General features: G+C 47.0%; 1 protein-coding gene across 1 annotated transcript in view; it reads right to left on the bottom strand.

Annotated features, from left to right (window-relative positions):
• Gxylt2 (glucoside xylosyltransferase 2) overlaps window positions 1-15,510 on the bottom strand; it is an 86,204-nt gene extending 70,694 nt beyond the window's left edge. Inside the window, exon 1 of the mRNA XM_021639500.2 lies at window positions 15,125-15,510. Coding sequence (XP_021495175.1) covers window positions 15,125-15,405 — 281 coding nt within the window. The 5' untranslated portion in view covers window positions 15,406-15,510. The remainder of the gene's footprint in view (window positions 1-15,124) is intronic.
• Between the last annotated feature and the right edge of the window lie 364 nt (window positions 15,511-15,874).

Here is a 15,874-nt window from a genome sequence, read left to right as displayed (position 1 = left end):
AGTGGGCAGCCACGTCTGTGTGTGTGTGCTTTGTGACATCCCTATACACACATGCACGTGCTTTGTGATTATTGAGTGACACCCTAAGAGACCAGACCCAGGGAACACACTTGAGAGGCCAGGCTTCCCCTCCCCCTTCTCAGTGGTTTCACCCAACAGAAATAATCCTCTGTCAAGTGATATAATCAAGATATGGGCAGGGCTGGGCTCCTTCCACAGAGTAAGGAGACTTTTTCCCTGTCTCTCTTTGTAGCTTCCGGGTCCCAGCAATGTTCAGAGTTCGGGAAGGTGTAGCTGGGTCACTCCAACTGTCACTGTAAATGGTACATTTCTGCACACAGCTCCTTGGTTTTAAGTCTCTTCCCTCCCTCTTCTTTTTCTTCTATTGATTGACTGACTGACTGATTGATTGATTGATTGATTGACTTTTGGGATAGACTTGCTATGTATCCCAGGCTGTCTCCACACCTGAAATTCTCCTGTCTCAGCCTCTTGGGTATTGGGTCTACAGGTAGCTCCACACCCAGTCAATGAATGTCACTTGTCCCTTTTTTATTTGTGAGGAAACCAACCTTAGGACTTCCTTCGTTAGCTCCCCCAATCCACCTCTGCTACCAAGTCTAACTTCTTGAGACCCTTAGCTAGCTGAACCTGTAAAGGCCTTTCTTAAATGATGAGCTCACACGGCACAGCAGTTCCAGGTGGCAGAGACTGTGCTTCCAATCATTGTGCTAAACATACCACATAAGTGAGGTAGAAAGAGCCCTCTCTGGACCGATGAAGCTTCCATTCAGGGCTCCTGGGGTAGACTGGACTCCAGTCCTGGACTCACAGCCTTCTTGTGTACCCCAGTGTGTGTTACGATTCCCACAACACACCTTAAGCAACTCTGCAATTATCTAACACCTTTTGCTTTTTTCTATTTCAAAATTCTGTGCTGGTACCTTGACTAACACTCATTTGACTTTTTTTTTTTTTTTTTTTTTTTTGCCTTGTGGCTATTCCTGACACAGAAGATTTGATTTCTCCACCATCTCTTCTTTTCAAATTAGGATGTTGCTGGTATTTTTAAAACATGAACCAGCAGAGCTAGCTTGAAATAAATGGTCCTTGATGTGGAAGGGAGGAGAATCAGAGGATAACACAGAATCAGAAAATTTTATCTCAGCCCTTGAAAAAGTATAAGGGCCAGTCCTTGATTGGGAGGCAGAGGAGAAATAATCTAAGTTCTTCCCATCCTCCAACACCTTAGGACATCCTCAGTTTTTAATATTTATAGTCATTTCTAAACTTTCAGTTTTGGCTGTTTGGTGTGTGTGTGTGTTTGCATATTACACAAGTAACTGCTGCGTAGCATAGCAATTTCCTCTAAGATGAAACATTTTATCTTGGAGGGGGTCTGTGAAGACCCAAAAAAGGTAGGGGCTGGAGAGAAGGCTCAGCAGTTAAGAGCATTAGGTACTTTTCCTGAGGACTAAGGTCCTGTTCTCAGCACTCACATGGCAGCTCACAAAAATCTGTAACTCCAGTTCCAGGGTATCTGATGCCCTCTTCTGGCCTGTGCAGGCACTATGCATGCACACATTAACAGACACACATGCAGACAAACCACCCATACACATTAAAAAATAATTAAGCCAGCGCAGTGGCGTATGCCTGTAATCCTAGCACTCTGGGAGGCAGAAGCAGGTGGATCTCTGTGAGTTTGAGGCCAGTCTAGTCTACAAAGTGAGTCCAGGAGAGCCAAGGCTACACAGAGAAACCCTCTCTGGGGGGTGGGGGACAAAACCAAATAAAACAAAACGTTGTCTCCATCGGGGGGCAGGCTTGGGGAAAGACAGCATGACAGAGAACACATGGACTACAGACAGGACAAGACAGGGACACAGGATGGATACTAAGTATGTAACAGTTCACAAATCTCAGGGAGTCCCTGAAATTTAGCAGATTTACAAGGTGCCTCCTCCTCCAAGGTTCTCTAAGCAGTCAGGACTGCTGAGGAGCAGGTACTCTCCTACCTATCAAGCTGCCTTCAAGTTTTAAAGGGTTGTCCCAATGCTAAGGTAAGCTTTTGGTAACACAGCTGCTCTGAGTTCCCCCTTCCCCCATAAACTCACTGGTTCACCAAGGTGGACTCCAGTGCTATCCTTGCTTTGTCCTGTCATCAGGCACTCCCTGGGGTGAGGAGACATTTGTTCATATCTCCCCAAAGAGTATCACATAACAGCAACACACATATTTATTGCAGAGAGCTTTGAAAACACAGACAGGGACGAGGAAAGTGCCTATAATCATAGTTTCACAACCGCTGTTAGATTTTGGGTTTAAGAACTCTGTATACTATATGCCAGGGCATGAATATACGCACAGTTTATTTTTTTCTTAGAAAATTTAAGAATATATTGTATGTGTGTGCACGCCCATGCATGTAAGTACATATGTGTCATAGCCCACACATGGAAGTCAGAGGACAATAAATACCTTTCTCCATTCACCTGTCTCACTGGTCCTACAATATTTTTCTGAGCTGGAAAGGGAACAGTTTTTATGAGTTGCTTATGCCCTTTGCAAATAAATTGCGATAAAGACCGAAATGAAAAGACTGTATCAAAGAAATCTTTTCCAAAGGCATTTGCAGTGGTGATAACGGGTTCAAAATCTGGGATGTGTTTCCAAGAACAGCATGTGGTTAGCAGTTTTAATCTTTGAAGGCCATGGATTTGGCTCAGTTTCTAGGTCTACCAGTTGGCTGTACTAACTAGAGCAAAAAGCATGCACCATCTCTACCCTGGTGTTTTCTCTCTGTTTTCCTATCAGCCACTATTTTCAGGAATTTCAGGGTAAAAGCACCTCAATTATACTTTAAGGGAACTGCTCTTCAGTTCTTAGCCTGTGCAGTTTGGAACCCTCATAGCCTCACAGCTACAGGTACGGCTATCAGAAGGTGCAGATGCCTGTGACCCAAAGGTGTAAACCCAGATCTACTGCCAGTGGTTCTATACGGGGAAAGCACCTGACAGTGTCACTCACTCAAAGCTTAGTGTCTTGGTCATACCTATAACTGGACCTTGATCGCCTTGGCAGTCTCAGGTTTTGAGTCGGTGGTTTTCTCTTCATGATGAAGTGATACTATGCATGGGCTGGAATCGTACAGCTTGCTGGTGAAGATGTTCTGACCTACCCAATAACAGGAGTGACCTGTCAGGTGATGGTGGAGATTAAATGAAGTAATGCTACACACAGCATGCTTTGTACCTGTCATAGTCAGCTTCAGATGTCAACCCTGGGGAGAGGGAATCTCAGTTAAGGAATCAGCTCCCTTGGACTGAGCTGTGGGCATGTCTGCGGAGATGCTTTCTTGGTTAATGATTGATGTGGGAGGGCCCACTCCCGGCCCACTGTAGTTGGTACCACCCCTAGGCAGGTGGCCCTGGGTTGTAGAAAGCTGGCTGAGCAAACTCTGAAGCTCAGCCAGTCAGCAGTGTTTCTCCTTGGCCTCCGCATCAGCTCCTGACTCCAGTTTCCTGCCTTGGTTTCCCTTAATGATGGATTATAACCTGTAAACTAAAGAAACCCTTTCCCAAGCTAGTTTGGATAGTGTTTTATCACAGCAAGAGAAAACAAACTAGAATAGCAACACACATGACTGGTATTCTTCTCTCTATCTGTCTGTCTGTCTCTGGCTTGCTCTCTCTTTCCTTCCTTCCTCTCTCTCACTCACCCACCCTCTCTCTAGTGCTGGGATTACAGGTATGTGCCAGCATACTGTGCCTAAAATGATGAAGCCGTCATTATCATAACGATTATAATTGAATATTATATTTACCAGATATCTTTGTGGTTCTCTAAATATGTCATATTCATGCCAAACCAGGCTGGGAGGCAGTTCAGCAAAAAGCATACAAGCTCTAATTTGTTGCCAATCAAATTAAAGAGTGGGCACACTTTGTAAAATTCTCAGACATGACCCAGGTTTACACTAAACCATTCTCACTTTCGATAAGAAAATCATTACTTGAATGTGTATGACTTTGGGGTCACTAATCTGACAATGTAAGACCATGAAATTCTCAGAAAAAAAAAAAAGGTGGGAAGAAAATGGAAAACAAAGGCTTGCACACCACCACAGCCATGAACTCTGAGGAGACGTCATGGGTAGAATCCTGCACAGAGGCTTATGAGCATACTGCTTGGTTCTCAGGGAATGTGTGGCTCACAGACTACTTTCTTAAGACTAAAACCATGGGCTCTGTGTCCTCTCAGAGACATCAAAATTCTAGCCGGCCAGAATACCAGGTCAAAAACCCTCTAGACGACAGTATAAAGGGTTCTGTTTCCTACACCCTATCAGCTGTTAGTCACACCAGGAGACAGGCCCTTGTGTCCATTCATATACATGGAAAGCAAGGCAAGTCTCAGTGTTCTCAAGTATGAACTCCTCCCCATCCAGAAGAGCCTGCTCAAATGTGTCTCTGAGTCCTCACCAGCGTTCACAGTTCTTTGGGCTGCAAGCCCTATGCTGGCGCTTCCCTTGCATCATCTCTTCTCACCAGTGAGCTTGCAAGAAAGCCGAGAATTTCTAAAGACTGGCGTATTCAAAGTCGCACATGAGGCATCTGGGTCCAGTTATGGTTTAGTTCCTAACTAACAAGCAACGGGCAGTGACAGTGCCCGGGACAACAGAATACTCTGAAGAGTACAACGAGTCAGCCCTGTACCAAATACTTTATGCCCATCCTTATTTGACTTCTCTGGGCCTCAGTTTCCCCATCCACAGAAGGATGTCATAATTTTGATGATGCATGCCTTACGTCTTATGGAAGATGCGGGTCCCAGATTATACAATATGCATTTCTACTAGAAGACTACAATATTTCATATACTAACAGTCGGGACTTCAAGTGAAAGTCATATTTAAACACATCGAAGCCACTCTACCTGCACAAAAATCAGAGTTTCTCAGTAAAGGGGCTCTGACGGTTATTACTCTTTACTGTCAGCTTGGGTGGAAACAGCCATCTGGGTATGTCCATGAGGGTATTACCAGAAAGGTTTAACCGGTGTGGAGAGACTTAGCCATGAGTGTAGGGGCATGGTGCCCAGGGCTGGGTTCCTGGACTAAAAAAAACCAAGAACTTCGGATTCAATGTGCCCATCTGCTTCATGATGGTGATGGACTGTCCCCTCCACCTGTGAGTCAAAATTAAGCCTTCCTGAAGGTCAGTTTTAAGTGTTTTGTCACTGCAACAAGAAAAGTAACCAATACAGAATCAAGTCAAGAAAACTCCTTTTTTTTCCCAGGGATAGTTTTCAGAACTTCATAATCTGAAATTAGCCACATGCTGGAAAATATTCAGGAGAAATATTAAAATGAACTTTATCGTCAATAAAATTCTCAGCTTTTGTTAACTTTTACACTAGGATGAAATACAGGTACTATAAAACTTTATCTGTTTATTAAGTTATAGGTGAAAACATGAAGTGTTCTTAAGAAAAATAAGACTGTTATCAAATTTTCTTCCGTAGAATCTTGCCCGCGTATGTGTGTGGAGGAAGTGTTAATTTGGCCAATGTTGATTGAATTTAGGAAAGGCATTAAGAATAGGTACTATGAGTCTGAGTTAGTTGTGTTTATTTGTGGGTAAGTGACAGGCACACAAGCCAAACTAGAATCAGAGAACAGGAGAACCTGTCAAGGTCTGGGATCTAGAAAAGGCTGGGACATTGGTGCATAAGAAAACAGCTGATCTTGGAACTGAAGTTGGGACCACCTTCTCATCCCAATCCAGTGCCTCTGAGCTCCTGTATTGCCCCACATTTCTACCCCATGTGGGTTTCCATACTCTCTCAATACAGTCCAGGTTTCTCAGTGGGTTAGAGGATGCCTTCAGCTTAGGATGCAATCAAGTATACAAAGCAGCTGCTGCAACAAAGCAGATGCTTACTTCCTGTGTACTCCTGAAACCATTCCCCTTTCTCTCCATCAACAGCTCCAAGATTTTCATTAAGAAAATCAGTTCAACTAAGATGACCCCAGATACAAGAGAAAAACTGCAACTCCAGCATATATAACAGGAGGAACCAAGGCTGGATGGACCTTAGGATCTGTTAATTCTGAGACTTGAAATGTTCTCAAGTTATATATGATGGTTCATATTCATTGTCAATATGACAGGATCCAGGATCTTTATGGAAACAAACACCTGTGCATACCTGTAATGGAGTTTTTAGGCTAACTAGAAAGGCAAAAACCCGCCCTAAGTGTCAGAGACACCATTCTACAGTCTGGTGTAGCTCATCTTTACTATTTTGTGGATTCTTTTTTTCTTCCACCCTTCTCCACTCCTTTCTTTCTCCCTTTCAAACCCCTAACACTAGATAAGAGAGAAAAAAGAATAGAGAAGAAAGGAAAGAGATCCCTGAATAAAGTCAGGGGTCAGAAAGGGGGTGACATTATTGTTAGACTACTTCCTGCGGATTGGGGGTGTCAAGTTCCTTGGGGCAAGTTTGATCTTTATTGTCAGGATATCTAATTTCTTCTTTTCGAATGATTACTTAACAAACTGTGACCAACAGCAACCAACAGCCAACCAACAACCCACCCTGCCTCTCTGGGACCCTAGTATTTATATACCCTCTGAAAAGTCCTCAGAAATCCAAACGTCACATAATCACTATTTGCAGCTAGCAAAATCACACCCCTGCCAGAGCATGAGGCAAATCACAGTCAGCTGCTGTGAAGCAGCCCCACATTCCTCCACCTGGGATTAAAACAAAAACATGTTCTTATTCTAGTATTTCTGTGTTTTTAAAGAAGCAAAATTCCAAAATTCTCACTACAATCTGAGGTCCTAGACTGAATTAAAAGGACAAAGTGAGCCAAAAACCAGCATTCATCTCTCTGCTTCCTGATTATGGCTACTGATTATGTGATCATCTGTCTCAGGCTCCTGCTGTCATGACTTCCCCTTCATGGTGGGCTGTACCCTCAAACTGTAGGTCAGACTAAGCAGTTCCTTCCTGTGTCAGCAGTCTGTGAGTAAATGACAGGCACACAAGCAATTAGAAAGGCAACTAATATAGCGCCTTATTCTTTTTTTCTTTCTCTACCACTGCAAATGAAGCTTCCATCCTGTACTCCTCAGGAGCAGCCAGGGCTCTTCCTCTGGTTATATCTAGAAGATGGAGTCTTCTGTCTATTATTACGAGTTGATCCCTTTGGGCCAATAACTGTAGCTAGAGAAATGGATGAGTTGATGTGCTTAGTCCTGGATACACGAAGCTTATACTTCGGAAATAATGGCTTGTCATGTGGGCTTAAACCATACATCCCTTGGGGCTGTGGTTCACGCTCCCCAAGGTGGTGTGGGCAGTCTCACAGGATGAGGCTTGCTTAGCTTACATCAATTGGCTGAGCTGATCTAAATCTGACCCTCTGTTCCTTCCTACTTCCTCCTCCAAATTACAAGCATTCAAATCAACCAAAGCCAATGGGATGGGAGAAGAGCTCCAGTGGAGGTCTTGGGAAACAAGGGCACCCTTCTTCCGAATATGGGAGGGAAGGAAGCACGGATGATCCATGAAAGTTAGAGCTGGAGATGGAGACATTAGCAGGGACCCATGTTTTTAGCTTAATGTAAATACTGAAGTTCTTATATGGGAAGATTTAAGAGGCGTGCAAATACACAGGTAAGTATACACACACATACATACACATTTTGCTTTGTATACTTTGAAGGCCTATAAGAAATAACATCCCAGCAGTGGCAAGCATGCCTAGTGTTCAGCTCTTGGTTACAAGCATACTCCTGTCCCTTCCCCCAACCCACACAAGTTACCAGGGTTCCTTGAAGAAAAGCTGGGGTAATGACTGATATAACATCAGGATGAGCCTGGAGCATTTTATATAGTACCACAGAGTAAAGAAGTACCCAACCTCTCCCAAAAACAACAATAAAAACCACAACAGATAGAACCAGGCTTGTCTGTGGCTCAGTGGGAGACTGCTTGCCTGTTATGTGTGGGATGCCAGGCTTGATGCCCAACACAAAGCCAAACCAAAAATTCATTAGGGGGGACACATGAAGTCAAGGAGAGGATGAGCTCTCAGCTGCCAAAGTGGGAACAGTTTTAGCAACACAACAGCCATTCTGAGGCACAACCTACAGCATGGAGAGTCTTGTGTCCAGACTCATAGAAATAAAGGAGGCGTTGACAAGTAAAGAATCGGAAGAGATGCCAGTCTCCCTTCGGGAGGGCCTCAAGTAAGTCGTGTCAGCACACTCAGCTCTCAGGGAGCAGAAAACACTCCCCACACCTAAGCTGTAGATGCGTTTCCTTCCTGTATGCAGAACAGGAAGGGAGACAGGGCAACTGCTCAGAGCAGAAACCCACCAAGCCCCACCTCAGCCAGGTGGCCAGGCCTAAGTCAGTAGTTGTGAATCTTTTTGTTTTCTTTATTATTTTTGTTTTTGTAACCTTGGCTGGCTTGGAACTATCAACACAGAAAAGGCTGCCCTTAAACTCACAGACATCTGCCTGTCTCTGCCTCCTCAGTGCTGGGAATAAAAGTGTGCACCACTGCACCTGGCCCGCTAGGAATCTTACAGACAGAGTACACATGAGAAACGATACGGTGGAGATAGCTTTCCTTCTAAAGCCCTATAACCCAGAAGCCAGATTACCTTAAAACATCCCACACATTCTGATGAGACCTCCCCAAGATAACCCACCAGCGTTCTTCCAAACTTCCCAGATCCTTAAATAACGATAAAAAACCTCAAAAGCACCCCCCCCCCCGACCTGTCAGAGACAGGCAGTCTGAGAAACTACAGTAGAGTACAGCCAGAAAAGACAACAGCACACAACAAAGTCTGCTGAACGGGACCTTGTGTGTTAGCTAGGGTTTCTGTTGCTGTGAAGAGATGCCATGACCACAGCAGCTCTTGTAAAGGAAAACATTTCATTGGGGGCTAGCTTAATGTTCCAGAGGTTTAGTCTATCATCATCACGGCGAGAAGCATGGCAGCGTGCAGTCAGACACGGTGCTGGAGAAGGAGCTGAGAGCTCTACATCTTGATCCCCAGGCAGCAGAGATGAACTAAGCCACTGGGCCTAGCTTTACCTTTGGAGACCTCAGGGCCCACCCCCTAGTCATGCGCCTCCTCCATCAAAGCCACACCCCCTAATAGTGCCACTCCCTGTGGGCCGATGGGGGCCATTTTCTTCCAAACCACCGCACCCTGGAACAGGGAACCTAACTGAACATGAAAAATAAGCTCTCAATGTGACTCCATCAACACAGGGGGGCCCCAGCAGAGGCAGGTCTTACTCACAGAAGCTGAGTACCGGCTTGGACAAAGAGGACCCTGCCTCTGCCTCTAGTTCATTCCTTAACTATTCACTGAGTATCCACCATGAGATCATCCGCGCCTCAGCTGTCAGGGATAGCTGATTAATGACACAGGCAGTGCACCCGAGATGGGAGGGGTAAATCAGATACAATTCTCACACAGCTTTGAAGGAGACAAAAACGCAGTACTGACCAGGACGAGCGAGGAGATCTAGGTGAGTGAGGCGTGTGCACATCTGCACGGCCTGGAAGGCTTCTTTGAGAAGAATTTAAAGTTTATTTATGTGTGTGGAGACATGAACGTAAATGGAGGTCAGAAGACAACTTTGGGCGGTTTTCAACCGTGCTGAGTCGGGGTCCCTCGTTGTTTCTGATGATGTGCTGCATACCCTGGTTAGCTGGTCCTCAAGCTTCTGGGCAATTCTGTCTCTGCCTTTCATCTCACCACAGGAGAGCTGAGACTGTAGTTTTAGGTCATCAGCCTGACAAGGCACATGCTCTTACAGGCTGACCTATCTATCCCACCCAAGAAAATGAATTTTATTCTTAGTGTGATGGGACACACACACCAACACTGGACAGCTTTAAGCCCACGAAGTGATCTACTTTGGTCTAAGCGGTTCAAGGTTATTCCAACAATGAACTGTAGAGGGCGCTAGAGTAGAACCACTCAAGCCAGCGTAGGTGTACTGGGGTGTTCAAAGGACGGCAACCAGCAGTACCACGGCATTGGTATAGACAGTGGAAGCATATTTTGTGGCAAAGCTAAAAGGACTAATTTGAGTAGGTATGGGTGTGTGACAGACAACACCACTGAGCTCCGGGGTCGACAAGATGTCTCAGCGGATTAAAGGCACTGGACGCCTAGTCTGACAAATTGAGTTCAATTTTTGGGACCTACATGGCGGGAGGAAGGAAGTGGGTCTGGAAAATTGTGCCCTTATCACATGTGTACTAGAGCACATGCACATGAATGTTCACCCATACACACGATGCACACTCACACTTATGTGATTAAAAACTGAGGTGTGAAGAGGATCAAGACTCACAGCTACGTAATGCCGGAGATGTTACTCAAGACCTGGCCCTCTGAGGCCACCATCTAATTCTGAGAGGGCCACAGATAGATTCTGCTACATGACATCATGCCTATTTATTGAGGCCTTTGTTCAGGCATGAACCCTCTGACTAGACTCACCTCTGAGGTCAAAGGAAGTGAAAGAAACTGGTGATGAGCGGGGATGTGTTTCCTCTCACTGAGGTGTCTGGGGAGTCAGCCAAGGGCGGCCAGCTTCTCTATTGTCTTCCCCTCCTACAAATCCCAGGAGACTCCATCCTCTACCACACAGCAAATGCCTGGCGGCCTGTATGCCAGAAACATTTGCCGGACAACTGTGGCGTATATTGACAGAGACGTACGACGGGACCAAGAGTAGGCTGAAGTCTCTCTCAGAAACCATGGTTTAGGGGTTGGCTAGACGATTCAGTGGGCAAAGACCTTGCTGCTAAGCCTGACAGCCTGAGTTCAATCTCAGAACCAACATGGTGGAAGGAAAGAACCAACTCCTGCAAGTTGTCCTCTGACCTCTGCTTGTGACCTGTGTGCCAAGCTCACACTCATACACACACAATACATAAACATGTAGCATTTTTTGTTTCTAAAAGAAGCCCTATTTTAGGAGAAAACAGGCTAGCCCATAAGAGAAAGAATAGAGTTCAGGAGAGGTCTGAGTCTGAGCAATCAGATAGTGAGATGGTGCCAGGGAATGAGGAGCTGATCTTGCAAGGGACAGCATGTGAAAGTCATGGTTGCAATCTTGCTAATGAACTCGACGTGCTCAACACGGGATCATCATGCCAGAGCTGGGAGAGATCTCAGGAAACTTTGGATCAATCTGCTCATTTTTATAGATGAAGAGAATAAGATGAAAATGACTTGGTACCAGAACCCAGTTTGCTGAATTCCACAAGCCACATTCATTTTCTTTCCCCTCTTTAGTATTTATATGTATATACACGTTTTTGTGTGTGAGAATGCACCCCCACGTGTGCGCCACATCACACATGTGAAGGCTGAAGGACAATTGCAGGAGTCTGTCCTTGCCTTCTACTCCGTCTGAGACAGGTGTATATGCCAGGCTAGTTGACCCTTATGGTTCTGGGGACGTCTCCTTTCTCAGCCTCCCACCTCAGCATGGGAGGGCTGGGATTACAGATGTTACTGCTTCCAGCTGTATCTGAGTTCTGGAGATCCAAACTCAGGTGCTCATACCTGCACGCCAAGCACTTCACTCACGAAGCCATCACTCCAACCTATTCTTTTCATACTGCTGATCCCCAAGTACATTCAACTTCTTTTTCCACATATAGGCTCAAAGAGTTTTCTGAAGCAAATGGAGATACAATCTTCTGAAGTCTGAAATCTATTCCCAAGAAAACCTTTTCATTTTAGAGTTTGGCATGTTCTTTTTTAAAAAAATCTCTTAGTAACCCTCTTCTCTTTTCACTGAAGATTAGGCAGCTCACCATGTTCCCTTTTTAATATGGCTGCCAGGAGGCTTAGAGCTAAATGTAGCACTTAGTCCTTCAGTAAAAGTGATCTCAATTTTTAGCAAACAGTGCTTATTATTCCTCCCCATGACCTTCTTATACAACTATTTTAATGACCTTATTGCATTTGTATTGTGCACTATAGTCACATCAAATTCTTTTTGGAAGCCAGCCAGATATAAATCATCAATAAATCAAATTAGAAGGAGAATTTTATTTCTCTTGGGCTCTACAATCGGTGGCTACTTGCAGGTTGATGTCCACTTTCAGATCACACTCATGACTGCAAAGCCCAGCTCTTACTTCCAGGCTTCATGTTTATATAGAAGGAAGTCACCACAGGACAGATTGCACACAAATGGCTAGTTCTAAAATTGTAGGGTCTGCCTGCTAACCAGGCAAGCCCATGGGAAATTTGCTGAAAATGAAAACAAGATGTGGAAGGAGAAGGCTTCGTCCCCCACACTGATGTGGCAGAACTTCACTTACAGGGGGGCCCTGAGGAGGCCAGCCTGGCCTCTGTGTGGTCAGCAGGTGGCCGGCTGGGTCCCATCCACCCTCAGGCTTTCTGCTATGTACAACCACAAATCTGACCTTCATCACGCAGGAGAAATGAGATCACGCAGCCTCCGATCTCCTCTGGATTCCGGCCACGTAAAAAGATTAAGCCACAGGCTCTCTCTTCCCTCCCTAAATGAAATTCCTTCTCAACCACAAAAATTTCACCCAGGCAGAATTTGAAAAGCAATAAAGGAGCCAGTGGGGGTCTGCCCTCCCGCTTCCTTTTCACTTTAAGACCTTGAGTTACCCTTGCCGTGGAGGTAGCAAAAGAAAGAAAAACCGCCTCAGAAAATGTCAACTGTTTATGTATTTGAGTCTGAGATGCCTGGTGGCATTTTTTTTTTTCACTCTTTCCAGAGTTGGTGAATTAGTTCTTCATTCCTCTGGCATTGGGCATCATTTCCATGATCATCTAAAAGATATGTTCAAAAGAAAAATGGCTTCCAGGATCCTGCTGCCTCTGGCAATATACCTTCTCTATAGCATCCATTGGGATTCTATTCATGATCTCCTGCAAGTCAGAACCAATTTGTTCAGATCGAGACAAGAGGATTCTGCCCCAATGTTCCCAACACCTTGAAGAATGAGGCACATCCAAGAATCCATGGTGCCTCTTTAGAAAAACCTCAGTGTGGTGATGAATTGCAGGCGAGAGTGTTGCCTGACAGCAGCTCAGGTCCTCTCCAGTCCCAGGCTGCCTCCTCCAGCGCTTACCTGTGAGCCCTGTACAAACCGCAATTCTGATTCACAGTCTGTAATCCTCAGATAACGCTAATGTGTGCATCACGGAGCAGCTGCCGCTCCAGCGTGTACTCAGAGGTGCTGGATGAGGAGATGGCTCTACTGATAGAGTGCAGCCGCAGCTCCGGGGAGGTGGAGGCAGGAGGACTGGCCCTCAGTCTGGTGTTCGCTCGCAGCCAAATCCGCAAGCTCTAGGTTCAGTGAGAGACCACGTCTCGAGAAAATAAGGTGGTGAGAACTGAGAGAGACACTGGATGTCAGCCTCTGGTCTTCACAGGCACAAACACCCACTATACACCGAGTGTAAAAGGCGGAGGTGGAAACACAGATTATTGGCTCTGCTCCCGTGTTTTAAGATTCGGTAGGACCGGCTGGGATCTGAGGATCTAGATTTGAAACACGTTTTCATGATACTGTACAGAAGTTCCGTTACTGGGAAGTTTTCAAAGAACCATCAACGGGTCACCGTGTGAATGGACTGCACTGTGTGGGCAGTCACTAACAACTATTTTTACATGGTGCTTTTGACACTGTTTGGGTTGTGATGCCAGCTCTTGTTATCTAAGACATCATGATGAACTTGTAGCTCCACTCTGAAAAAAAACCTACTGTAAATAAGAAACCCCAACAAACTGGAGGGGGGGGGGAAATCCTACTAATTATATAACAGAAAAGTGCACACTCAGAACTTGTAAGAAGTTCTAAGAACTTTACCGACTGAAGTTGGAGGTGGCAAGAGGCCTCAGTGGGTAGAGGTACCTATTGCCAAGCCTAAGGACCTGAATTCATTCTCAGGTACGCACCGGGTGGAAGGAGAAAACCGGCTTCTGACCTCTCCACATGCCTCGCTCAACATGTACACAAAAAAATAAACAAATTAAAAAAAAAATAAGACTTAGGTTTCTGGGGTATTTTCTTTCCCTATCATACCCATCTGCATTTATACAAGTGGAGAGAGAAAAGCTGACCCAGCTACTTTTTAAGGTTTCGTGTTTCTCTTAACAACAGTTAAAAAAAAAAAACAAAACCGCCCGACTTCGTCATTATGGTCAAAAAGAATTATTCAAGTTGTTTCAAGTAATTAAGGAGTCCAGCAAATGTGGTCGTTGCAAGGCAGTTAGAAACAGCAGCCCTGGAGGAGCAGAGGAAACAGACCGACTGGGGGTGGGGTGGAGGGGGGGGGGAAACTGTTCAAAACCTCTCCACAACAAAGGAGAATCCCTAACCTGCAGACATCCGGTAACAACAGGACCAGAGATAAAACGCTGTGGTGAAAGGCAGCCTCGTGGACCGCCTCGTGTGGGGAGAGGGCAGGGTCGAAGGTTAAGATGCTCTCCCAGCGGGAGCCTTTGGCGGTCCTGCTGCTCCAACAGGCAGAAACCAGGAAACCCCCAGTCTGCCTCTCCCGTTCCACGCACCACTCCTTCCAAGAAGCAAACTTCTTCCCAATCAACTTGAGCCAGACGCCCGCTGTGCGGGCAGCACGCGGGTGCCTGAGCATGTACCGAACGCAAGCCAGTCCCTGGCTCAACATCTAACTTCTTCGACTCCACTAAGATCTAGGTTTTTCGCTCTGAATTCTCCCGTGAAACAAGAGAAAGAGCTCCAGTTGCCTGGCGATGGCTTTTGAAAAATTAAACAAAGAGCACATGTTCGCAAGAACGCAACCAGAGGTCTCGCCCTGACACTTGGCGACCCGTAACCTACAATCCACTTCCCCTGACGCTCCTTCGAGGGGGTGCATGGGAGTCACCAGGGTGGTCTGAGTGTCTCGCGGCGTGGGAAGACGTAACGGAGTGAGTGAAACTTGTAATCTGCCCCTCCATCCATCCAGCCCCAAGCCGCCCTTGAACTTGGCACCGGTGCGAGTTGCGAGCCGCAGGTCCCCAGATGGGAGGGATCTAGGCTGCCACGACTCACCTCGCCAACTTCTCGCGGCTGGCGGCGCGCTGGCGGCCGGCTCGGGGGCGCGGACGAGGGGCCCGGCGCCTGGGGGAGCGCCGGCCAGCCGCCCCGGGGAAGGCGCGGGGCTCCGGAGGGCGCGTGGGGACCGGCGCGGGGCGGCGCTGAGGGGCAGCCTCGGGGCGCTCGGGGAACCCGGGGGGCTCCGGGTCGCGGCGGGAGCGCAAGGACAGCAGCGCCAGCAGCAGCACGGCCAGCGCGAGCAGGAGCAGAGCGGCCGCCTTGCTGCGGAGCTTCATGGTGTGGCGCGGGGGGCCCGGGGCGGCGCGGATCCTCTGCGCATCGCGGCCCGCGGCGGCGCAGCGTCCAGGCCGGCTCGCCCCGGGACTGGGGTCGAAGCTGGCGGCGGTGGCGGAGGACTGGGAAGAGGAGGAGGGGGAGGAGAAGAGAAGCAAGGGGAGGGCTGGGAGGAGGCGCGAGCGGACTCGGGTGGAGCAGCCCTCCCTACCGTACTGTGTGGAGTAGCGGCCCTGCAGCCCACCACGGGCACCCAGGCGCACAGAGCTCAGGTAGCCCAGGCTTACCACACCTTCATTCATCCTCTGGAGTTGTCATACACACCCACACGTTCAGATTCACCCTCCAATACACCCAGTCATACTCAGACTGTCTCTCCCCCATTCAAGCATGCCTCAGCTCACTGAGGACTCACGCTCTCACCCACTCACTTGCTGTCACACAGACTCTCTCATTGCAGCCACTCACCCA

This window comes from Meriones unguiculatus, chromosome 5 (genome assembly GCF_030254825.1).
Source record: "Meriones unguiculatus strain TT.TT164.6M chromosome 5, Bangor_MerUng_6.1, whole genome shotgun sequence".
NCBI lineage: Eukaryota > Metazoa > Chordata > Mammalia > Rodentia > Muridae > Meriones > Meriones unguiculatus.
Note: the sequence above shows the minus strand (reverse complement) of the source record. Positions and strands in the feature narration are given on the sequence as shown.